Below are 11,749 nucleotides of genomic sequence, written 5' to 3'. Positions count from 1 at the left end.
TTTGGACGAACACCAGGATACTCCTTGTAAGATATATCTGCTTCTTGTAACTTCATCCGACTGCGCCATATGACCATGGCTGCCTACGTACCCTTTTACAGGATCAAGCCTACCGTAGTTCTACCAACCCTTCACATAAAGAAAACCTTGTCGCCATTACGCCCTTTCGGGCAACTTAACACGAGCCGATTTGCAGCAATTCCAGACAATGCTGAAACTTGCTACACGTCATCACTTTAGTCAACATGTCCGCGGGATTCTCATCTGTGTGTACCTTCATGAGAGAAACATCACCTTCCTCTATGACATCTCGTACAAAGTGATACCTGACATCGATATGCTTAGTACGAGCATGATGGACCTGATTCTTCGCCAAGTGGATCGCACTTTGACTATCACACCATACATCCACGCACTCCTGCTTAATCCCTAGATCATCCAGAAGATCCCACAACCACAATGCTTCCTTCACACCCTCGGCCATAGCCATATACTCGGCCTTCGTAGTAGATAACGCATCTGTAGATTGTAACATCGATCGCCAACTAACTGGAGCACCATGTACCCTAAATACATAACCAGTAGTAGATCGTCTTCTATCTAGATCGCCAGCATAATCCGAGCCAACATAACCGCTTACCTGACATGTGTCTCCACCAAAGCACAAACCCGTATCAACGGTACCCTTCAAGTACCTCAAGACCCACTTCACAGCTTCCCAATGTGTCTTCCCCGGATTTGCCATAAACCTACTAACCACACTGACCGCTTGTGAAATATCCGGACGAGTACACACCATAGCGTACATCAAACTGCCAACTGCACTAGCATACGGTACACGATCCATATGATCCTTCTCCACCGTAGTAGTGGGAGATTGTTTTCCCGAGAGCCTGAAGTGTGGTGCCAAAGGTGTTGACACCGCCTTCGCATTCTGCATCCCGAACCGAGAAACTACTCGTTCGACGTAACCTTTCTGATTCAAGTACAGTTTCTTACTTGATCGCTCTCTCTTAATCTCCATTCCCAGTATCTTCTTTGCAGCGCCCATGTCTTTCATCTCAAACTCTTGACTGAGTTGAGATTTCAACTTATCTATTTCCACCATGCTTCGAGAAGCAATAAGCATGTCATCCACATACAAAAGGAGATAAATAAAGTCACCTTCGCGAAGCTTCTTGATGTATACACAACAATCATAGTCACTTCTGCGAAAACCATGCTTTAGCATGAAAAAATCAAATCGTTTGTACCATTGGCGAGGGGATTGTTTCAATCCATAAAGAGACTTCCTCAAACGACATACTTGATTTTCTTTACCCTCAACCTTGTATCCCTCAGGTTGAGCCATATAAATTTCTTCTTCCAAATCACCGTGCAAGAAGGCGGTTTTAACATCGAGTTGTTCCAGCTCAAGTTCACTGTGAGCAACAATACTCAATAGCACCCGAATAGAAGTATGTTTCACGACCGGTGAGAAAATCTCATTGTAGTCGACCCCTTCTTTCTGTGCATAACCCTTGGCCACTAGTCTTGCCTTATACCTTGTACCCTTGATCTCGGAAGAATCCTCTTTCTTCTTGTACACCCATTTACAACCAATAACAGACTTACCTTCGGGCAATGGGACAACCTCCCATGTCTTGTTCTTGTGAAGAGACTCCATCTCTTCTTGCATAGCAACCAACCAACTCTCTCTATCCTCCGCGGTAATAGCTTGTTTGAAGGTGACCGGCTCGTCGTCTTCCACCGAGAGTGCATATTCAACAAGATTTGCCTGCCCATAATGCCTAAGAGGTTTGTCTGACCCTAACCTCTGTACCGGCTTATATAACCGTTTCGGCCTAGTGTGTACCGAAACATCCTGCTGTTGTTGTTGTAAAACTTGTGTACCTTCCCCTTGAACCTCCTCATGATCGGGTTCATCAATTTTCTCATCCTGAGTATTATCCTGATGCTCCACCTGATCATGATTCCTAGAAACCCGTTGGTCTTCGGCTTCTACTTCCACTACTTGAGCTTTAGTAGACCCAACATCACCACAACTAGGCACCGTAGCTTTCGCCATAGCTACAATAGATGACTCATCAAACACCACATCTCTGCTGATTACAAACTTCTTGTCTTCCGTACACCATAGCCGATAACCCTTGACTCCTGTAGCATATCCTAAGAAAATTGCCTTCTTTGCTCTATTGTCAAGTTTGTTACTTTTAACATGGTAATAGGCCGTACAACCGAAAACCTTAAGTCTCCCGTAATCTGCATGTTCACCTGACCACACCTCGTAAGGTATGCCGCCATCTAAAGAAGAATGTGGAGACCTGTTCACAATATAACAAGCTGTAGCAACAGATTCTGCCCACCATTCTACGCCTAGTCCCGAATTGGAGCGCATACATCTAGCCTTCTCAAGTAGTGTACGGTTCAATCTCTCTGCGACTCCATTCTGCTGAGGTGTGTTTACTACTGTCCAGTGCCTCACAATGCCTTCCTGATTACAAAACTCCTTGAATGCCCCATCCGTGTACTCGGTCCCATTATCCGACCTTAACGTCTTCAGCTTTCGACCAGTTTTGTTCTCAACCATTGCTTTCCACACCAGGAATGTGTTGAATACCTCATTCTTATGCTTCAGAAAATAAAGCCAGACAAATCTCGAATGATCATCAACGAATGTAACAAAATACCTGGAACCACCCTTGGAAGGTAACTTTGCCGGTCCCCAGACATCGGTGTGTACGTAGTCTAATACCTCTTTGCTCCTGTGCTTGCTTGTAGAGAACGCCACCCTGTGTGCCTTCCCGAACACACAATGCTCACAAAACTCCATGCAAGGCTTCTTCATGTCCTTCAACAAGCCTTTCCCGCACATCAGAGATAAACCCTTTTCTGACATATGCCCAAGGCGCATATGCCAAAGCCTCGTACTAGCCGTTGGATCCCTTCCACTGATTCCTACTGCTACATCTCCAGTAATTGTTGTCCCCAAAAGTTTGTATAAATTACCGTAACGAGTACCTCTCATTACCACCAAAGAACCCTTAACGACTTTTATGGAGCCATTCTCTATAATTATCTTACAGCCGTTCCGCTCCAACACACCAAGGGAAATTAGATTTTTCCGCAAATCGGGTATGTGTCTTACGTCCGTCAATGTTCTCACCACTCCATCGTGCATCTTGATCCGTATTGTTCCGAGTCCCACAGTTTTACATATACTATCATCACCCAGTATAACTGTACCACCATCTATACTCCTATAGGTAGTAAACATCTCCCTATTTGGGCACATATGGTGTGACGCCCCTGAATCAAGCATCCACTTATCGAAGATCTTCTCAGACACCTCTGTCACCGAGAAACATTCGTCCGCCTCTTCTGACACATATCCCGCCTCTTGCATCTCTTGTTTTTCCTTGTAGCCTTCGTTCTTTTGCTTCAACTTTCTCTTTGGACAAGCCGCTTTAAAGTGGCCAAGCTCACCACAACTAAAGCACGTTTTCTTGAAAGAGCCTCTAGATTTGGATCTAGATTTCCCGCCCTTTCCCTTTCCCCTTTCATTACTCCTCCCCCTCGTTACAAACAACCCTTGTGCTTGTTCTTTGTCTACTCCACCCGACGCCATACTGCTAGTAGCAACCTTACGAAGGTCATCCGCTAATAGCGAATTTCTCGTCTCTTCCATGGTTAGACTATCACCAACAAGCATCAAAGTTTGAACAAGGTTCTCATAGGATTTAGGTAATGAAAGTAACAATATGAGGGCTTGGTCCTCATCCTCAACCTTAACATCAATATCCTTCAAATCTGAGATAATCCTGTCAAACCTATTCACATATTCCTGAATAGAAGAACCCTCTTCCATTCTACATGTGAATAATTTGGATTTTAAGTAGACCCGATTCGTTAAAGTTTTCGTCATGAAACTGCTTTCTAATTTTAACCACACACCCGCCGCCGTTGTTTCTTCGTCTACTAGGAACGCCACGTCCCTCTCAAGACACAACATAATGGTAGCCCGTGCTTCGAGATCTAACTCCTCCCAATCCTCATCTGACATATCTCCTGGTTTCTTTCCCGTCAACGTCTTGTGTAATTTCTGCGAGATTAACAGATTCTTCATCTGCATCCGCCAATAAGAAAAATCGTTTTTCCCATTGAACTTCTCTATCTCATATTTCCCTGCTTTGACCGTACCACTTCTCGATCCCATCTTCTCTTCGTTCAATCTCAACAAGGCTCTGATACCAATTGTTATAACTAAAAGTCGCGGAAGCTATCGAACCTATCCTAGAAATTGATCCGATTATGAAGATTAATCGAAAAGCTAAGTCAAAATCAAATATGCGAACAGAAATTAACGAGGTTCGGCCTAAAGCCTACGTCCTCGGGCGAACAAGAAATCTTTATTGAAGGATAGATGAAGACCACTCACACAACCCGCAAGTTCGTCCCAAGATGGTACCGTATAGTAATAACCTTCTATACTAAATCTTCGACGACCGAGAAATTTAACACCGCTCAAAAAACTATGAAAAATTTCTCTCACTCTTGCTCTCTCTCTAGCTCTCTAAAGAAGAGTTGTTGTTTGTGTTGGTGTTTTGTACAAGCACTCAATCCCCATATATATACACATATAAGCCGACAATTGGATGTTCAAATTTGGAAATCCAATTTGGAGAAGGATTTCCAAACCGCCTCTCTCAAACTTCAAAACCGCCTCAATTTGGTTTCTAATTGTAGAAACTGCCTCTTTAATTAGAAACCACCTCTTTAATCTTTAATTTGAAACCGCCACTCACAAGGTGTTCGTCTTTTTCTCTCAGTCACATAAAAAATCTGAGTCTATGTCTAGTTCAAGTTGTAAAACTTGACTGTATTTTTTATTGTTCGCCGAACAAATTGTTGTTAGAAACTTTTATAGGTTTAAATTTCGCATAAAAAACTTTTATTGTCACAATCGACGAAGTTATATTAAAAACAAGGAACTAATTGAATGATCCCAGTTCAAATTGTGATTATTTGAGTGTTACCCGACAGATATAAATTTTATGTAACACAATTTGACAAACACTCAACATATCACATGAAGAACTATGAAACTTTAACTCTATTGCAGTCCATTAACATCATGCCATAGAAATTCAAACGGTACGTAGCGATAGATCTTAGGTAGTTTTGGCAGAGAATTTCAAATCTAACGACCAAAACTTTTTTCTTCATTTGTGTCCCAAATGTGCCTATGATTTCCTTAGCTAAATCATTATTCAAATTTAAAATGCAAACCATATCATTAAAACCACAACATCTTTTATGCACTTCTTTTTTAGGCCAAATAAAGCACCAAATGAATCATTGTGGAATTTAGTTGGGATTCTTCATGTGTCAATAATGTTTTAGTGTTTCTTATAATATGAAAATCTATATGGAAACAACCTGCAAAGACGGCACCAACTAAAACAAAACAAAAGTGATTGTTTAAATAAGAAAACAAATGACTTGGAAATCATGATTGGTTATAAGATTAATTATATGAGATTAGAGTAATGTACAAAAGAAAATCACGATGGAAGATTGATCGTGCCTAGTACTAAATTACTAATATAGATAGAAGTCGTTATAGGAGGCTTTTCTCTGAGATGATAATCAATTACTAAATTGGTCTTCAGTTTATTTGTTATACACCGTCTTTTCACGACTTATGAGATTTACTACACAATTCCACTCTAGACGTTTCAAAAAAAAAAAACTCCACTCTAGACAAAAATCGAAGTATGAGCAGGAACTTTCCGTTATACGTATCTACTTTCGCTTCAATTTTGAGACGTCACATTTCTATCTAGAGTGTGACCATAATTTCTCTGTTTCCTATCACTTTTCAAAACATTGTTGTTATTATCTACAGGAGGAGGGAAGTTTCAAAGGTGCCCCTTGTAAGTGTGAAAGGCGCCTCTTTTCTTTCACAAACATTCATACAAATTTTCCCTCATGGAAGCGACTTTAGTGGTTATAGGAGCGCCTTTAAAACTTCCCAAACCATTGGTTTGAGGGACAAGAATTGTGGGTTGTTTAATCACACGACCGCCGTGAGAGAATATCGCAGTGATGCGGAATATTGGGTGTTTCAGATGATTGCCGAAATTAACCCCATAAATTCGTTAGTAATTACAGCTCACTGAAATTCCTGCCAACTCCCCTCTGGCTCTCTCTCTACTCCGTTTTTTTTTGGTTGCAAGTCTCTCTCTATTCTCTCTCTCTCTATCTCTTGTTTGGAAAGTTGGGGTTTTATCATTTTGAGGTTCCCATGCATGGAATAATGGCAGATTATGGGAGTGGTGGAGTTAAGGGTAAACAATCCATTTCACTGCCACAACAAGGTAACAAGATTCACTAAATCATGGGAAAACTACATTTTACCTTTCTTTGATTTTTCCCCCCATTTTGAAGAAATATAGTCTAAGAATTTGCCTGTGCCTGTGTGTCTCTAATGATCCTAAGGGGTAGAAATTTGCCCTACCCAAATCCTAAAACCAGCTTTAGAGGAAGAACACACAAAAGTTCACCACCATTTTGTTGGTGTTAGTCCCACATTGGTTGTGGGAGTGGGAGTGGGTGGTGGTCTAAGTGTGACGGGAAAAGAAAGTCTCACCTCTTGAGCTAGCTTCTGGGGTCAGATAGGTCAAGACCATTTTGGGGCAAGTAAGGCCTATAGGGTATGTACTCCAAAACCCTAGAAGTCTCAGGTTCAATTCCCAGCAAGGGTGGAATCCATAGTTTATTGAACTTGGGTTATTAAAGGTATAAATAATGGCCTATAGGGTAGTGGTACGACCTTTAGGAGTCTTATTAAAATCGTAATGGTAGTTATGAGGTTATTTAGAAAAAAAGAAACAATGTGGGACTAAGTTATTATGCTAATACATTTCAGAAGACGACATCCATAACCCTTTCCATGCATTAGTTTGACCAACCTGTTAGACCATGTTTGTGTGCGGAAACTAAATGCAATTACTAGGTTTTGTATTCCCGCAATGTGATTTCAAATAATCACAATCCCTTATTCTAGTGTTTGGTTTGTCATAGGTTAATATTGGCCATAGATAATTTGGTTTATGATTCCAAAGGAAAATGTATTAGATATCCACCCACCCTTAATGCGATGGGGATGGAGCAGATTCCTTTTCCGCCTGGGTTGTGATTCGTGATTCCTTCTGCACAATTATGTAAGGTTACTCCTAGTAGTCACATTCTATTCCCATGCGCCAAAATTAGTCTAATTGTTTGATGCAATGACTCCGTTTCATGCAGTACAAATATCTTCCGCCTTTCGATGGGCTTTTGATCTATATGTGGTTGTTTATTTTTATATACCATTTACTGTGAACTGAACTAATGAATTTGCCTCTACGGGAGGATTGAGTTCATGTACCCAAAATGCACGAGCAGTGTCATACTACGTGGCTGTAGAACTTTAACTTGTGTCGTTTCTTCTTTTTTGCTGAACTCATATTTAATGAAATATCAACATCAGCGAAGTCCCTTTTTACCATTTTAGCTATTCCTAGAGCCAAATGGGATAGAATTCAGCAAGTGGAAATTAAAGGAAAAAAAGAAAAGAGTAGGAAAATATTATCAGGGTTTGTTGTTAGACGCCCTTTTTCTTTTTTCCTCTTGTGATTCTTAAATGGTATTTCAGATACAGTGCTCTTCAAAAGAGGATTTTCTAAGGAGGTGGTACCTGGAGAAAGGGCTAGATGTCAAATAACTAATGAGGGAGTCAAAAGAAATGTCATGTCAGTGGAGCTTGCACTTGAAAGAGAGCTCGAATATCGGGAGAAGCTTGAGCAGTTACAAAGGCAATATCGTTATGATCTTGAGGCACCCCCAAAGTCGGTCGTGGTGGGTTGAACATCTTTTGGGTTATTCTTCTTTCAATATTTCATTTTTTATTTACATACGTAAGTTTATTTAGTTGTATAGTTAGCAAAGGGTTGTAATGTTGTATCACTTTTCAACAATATTGTTACTTTCTAGTATGAAACATCTTGTGTCTTGATATACTTTTCGTTCTTATTTCTTACTAACACTATCATTTCTAGGTGTCACCATCACATCTGGAACGAGGGGAAATGAGCAGAAAATCCCCGTTTGGCGATTTTACATGCTCGCACGGTAACTCTCTACTTTCAAGTGCAGAAATTTCATGTCTCTGCGCAGTTTAGTTCCATACTTAGTACCATACTTTACCATTCATTTGCTTTTTCTTTTGGTGTTTGGGTCAGTTCATATATAGGAGAAGTTTTAAATTCTCAGAAAAGTTTTTGAAACTTGTTTAATCAAATTTATTGATATTAGATGACATAGTCGGTTGACTCTTCAATCCGAATCAGATGGTAGCGTTCGTAAAATGTGTAGCATTATTTCCACTGTCACAGTTTTTTTTATTGATCAGGTAGAACGCCGGACCCTGTATTCTCCAAAAGAGAGCATGAACGTAAGATCCCCCAAGAAGAAATAACCGTAAGGGAAGTGCCAGATGGGAGAGTCGGAAAGAACTTTACCCCATTAAAGAACGGAATCAAAAACAAGTTTGTGTATCAGAGAAAAATGGATAGATCCCGATGTCAACCAACCACCCGTTTCCAGGTAATTTAACATCATGTATATCAGAGTGGTCTATACACAATAAAGTCTTATAATATTTCGAGTAATAAAGAAAAATATTTAAGAAATAGATAGCAATACGGAAATAACAAGGTTTGATATTAACCACATACCCACAATGCCGTACTAACATGTCTCTCCGTATTCTTGCTTTCCAGGGATCGGCATGTCCAGATCCGCAAATGGTGGGAGTGAAACGTAAATCTGCATCTAACGATCTAACTTGTTCGATACCACAAAAATTTCAACAATCTCAGAATCAAAAAGGCGGTGAAATCAAATTGGCTAACTTATTCTGCAAAGAATGTCAAGTGTTTTGTCCGGGTGAATATAATCTCCAGCAGCACTATATGGGAAGGAAACATAAAACCAGACTAGCAGAGTTGGCGAGGAAAAGGAACGGGGATACTACAGAAGTAGGATTTGTGTGGTGTGACGTTTGCTCGATTCCATGCATGAATGGTCAAAACTATCAGCAACATCTTGCTGGAAAGAAGCATGCTGCTTGTGCTCTAGCTTTCAGAAAAGCAACTCAACTCGGAGGTAAAGGAGCTGGAGAATCGTCAAACGGAAAACTGTAAGCGCAAAAACCGTTCACTTATATGATACTTGTTTTCTTTTCATACCGTGTTAATCAAGTCTAAACATGAAATTAGGTGAGTAGATAGAACTTCATTTCTAGTGGACAAAGGGTTACTGAAAGCCTGAAACTGTAAACTGAGACGTTGTTCGGGTGAAATACAAAAAATCAGCTTGTGTTATTATAAACTTAATTCACTAATATATCAGATTATACTTGTTTATTGATCGAACTTGCCTATTTCGTAAGTGGGCTTCATAATCCATTAGTTCACATAGCGTTTCATGTTTCTGCGGATGCAAACTCATTTGTCTGTTCCTGGTAATCTCATTCCTTTCTCGCGAGCCAAACATGGCCTGATAGTTCTTATCATGAAATACCATTTCTTAACTTACCCCAAAACCAAAAACCTAGATGACCTTATTCATGAACCTCTTTCAGATATTTCGTATTTGACCTTCTCGTACTTCTCTGAAAGCTTCTCTTAGCCACACTAACCATGTACTGCGTAAACTCCAGCCCTTACTTCGCGTTTGATTCGTCTGAATGACAAACCTGGGTTGATTTTAGATCTATTTGAGTATGACATAAATTAAGTCCCAATTAAGAGTTCAATTATGAAATAACCTCAAATGAGGATTTTATTTCCTAGCAGAACAAGTTTGACTTGGACAACTCTAAATCAGGCAAGTCAGATTCAGGCGAGTCGTAGATTCAAATACCAAAAAGACACCATATCCAGAAAGTGTGACCCGTACACGATTGAATCGTCTCTCAATTGGTCTGTCAAAATCAAGGGGGGGCCAACAAAATTAGAAATCAAAACAAAGATGGCTTTGATGGCACACCTATATTATAGTTTTTTTTTTTTTTTTGATGAGCAACACCTATATTGTAGTTTATGTTATAAATGAAATAAAGATGATGGAATACCCAAATTTCATGCCAAAAACAGATTTGGATGGCTGGATTTTGTCAAACCGATCAATTTAAAAAAAATTGGGTGAAATCTGGCCATCCACATTAGATTCGAACAGATTTTAGTTTGAAATTTCGGGCATCCTAACAATTTTTGTAAATGAAAATCAACTTGTAGTTACTTTTAATAGTTAGGTAGTATCAACCAACCAGCCAACCAATACAAATCCCAATTAGTTTCTATTGTTTTAAAGGAACTCCAAAATAAACCGTGTACTCAAACTTGTTTGCCTTAATCCTTTCAAGTTTGGCAACCCCTTTTTCATATATAATAGTTGGCAATTTTAACCGTTTTGTTTTGTGTATAAAAAACCCTTCTCTTCCTTCACCATTTCTTTCTATTTTCTATTTTATATAAGAGGAGAAAGAGAGTCTAGAGGGAGAAGAGAAATTAGAGAGGATGGGGAGTAATTGTTTTCCAACAACATCTAGTTCATTCACAAAAGCCTTCAAAGAAGAGTTTTCTCATTCATCAAAGTTTGCCTCCATGAAAGGACCCAATTTGGTCAAGAAGAAGTCCCTCAATACTCCATTATCATACTCTTACAACAAGGGTGGTTACATCTCTCCCATAACATGTAAGTTCTTCAAATTATAGCTTTTGTAATTAGGACTCCACTTCTTAGATTTTTTGTTCAAAAAATTTTAGATGTACATTAATATTAAGTTTGTAAATTTCTTACCGACCTTGAGAGACCAACGTTAATTTGTGATCCTAGTGTAAGATTTCAACGGAATATAAATGAGCTATGTAAGGATACTTGTACGTCTTCTATGAAAGTTTAAGTTAAAAAAAAAAACGGAATATAAATGAGCTAAAATCTAACAAACACATTTCTACCAAATAAATACGGACTATGTATGTGTGTAAACCTTGACACATATATTTTTTGATTTTAAACATATCCCAAATATGCGGAAGGTTGGAAAAATGAGCTGAGCCCATCCTAAGAGCATAAACATGGTTTAGAGTTGGAAATTTGCTTGACACGAAACATTTATTTTAATGAACATATTACTCCACCCGTTGGCAAAGGTTTTACACTAATTAACATAGTGTTATTATTGAGTTCGGGAGAAAATATATACACACACGCACATAACAAGAAAACCTTTCAACAAAAAAACACAAGAAAACCTATGATAGGGAGATGTACATAACAAGGAAAAAAAACATTTAATAGGATTGCATGAATCTTTTACACTGTAAAGATGTAATGATTCTTCGGAAAAAAATTATTTTCATTATCTAGACATACGATTAACAAAATTTGTTTTCACCTATAACAAATGAAATTTAGTTCTTGGCAAAAGCTCTATGAGTCCAACATTTGCTAAGTTTGATCACACAATTACATCTCAGGTTCTCATTAACCTCTCAAGTCTAGTGAGACTATTACATGAGATGCTTTCATCTCTGGTACCATCTGTATTGTCTTGAACTTGGAGTTATAGACTTTTTATGTTTTTGACTACCAAATCCAAACCAATAGGTGCGGATTTTGTTCATCGCCGGGATTTAAC

The 11,749-nt window shown here is 39.1% G+C and overlaps 1 protein-coding gene across 1 annotated transcript; it reads left to right on the top strand.

Moving 5' to 3' along the window:
- The first annotated feature begins 6,074 nt into the window (after nucleotides 1-6,074).
- Nucleotides 6,075-9,470, top strand: LOC147553042 (uncharacterized). Its single transcript, XM_086671783.1, has 5 exons — nucleotides 6,075-6,380; nucleotides 7,700-7,902; nucleotides 8,103-8,175; nucleotides 8,456-8,649; nucleotides 8,826-9,470. The coding sequence occupies exons 1-5, from the start codon at nucleotides 6,308-6,310 to the stop codon at nucleotides 9,246-9,248; spliced, it is 966 nt and encodes a 321-aa protein (XP_086527909.1). The 5' UTR covers nucleotides 6,075-6,307; the 3' UTR covers nucleotides 9,249-9,470.
- The last annotated feature ends 2,279 nt before the right edge of the window (nucleotides 9,471-11,749 follow it).

Source organism: Eschscholzia californica, unplaced genomic scaffold (assembly GCF_041429995.1).
Source record: "Eschscholzia californica isolate CP2 unplaced genomic scaffold, dmEscCali1.0.p SCAF_3, whole genome shotgun sequence".
Classification (NCBI taxonomy): domain Eukaryota; kingdom Viridiplantae; phylum Streptophyta; class Magnoliopsida; order Ranunculales; family Papaveraceae; genus Eschscholzia; species Eschscholzia californica.
Note: the sequence above shows the minus strand (reverse complement) of the source record. Positions and strands in the feature narration are given on the sequence as shown.

Coding starts and splice junctions, on each gene's coding strand:
- LOC147553042 (XM_086671783.1), top strand. CDS start 6,308: ATGCATGGAATAATGGCAGATTATGGGAGTGGTGGAGTTAAGGGTAAA. Junction 6,381..7,699: donor CATTTCACTGCCACAACAAG/GTAACAAGATTC, acceptor ATGGTATTTCAG/ATACAGTGCTCTTCAAAAGA. Junction 8,650..8,825: donor AACCAACCACCCGTTTCCAG/GTAATTTAACAT, acceptor CTTGCTTTCCAG/GGATCGGCATGTCCAGATCC.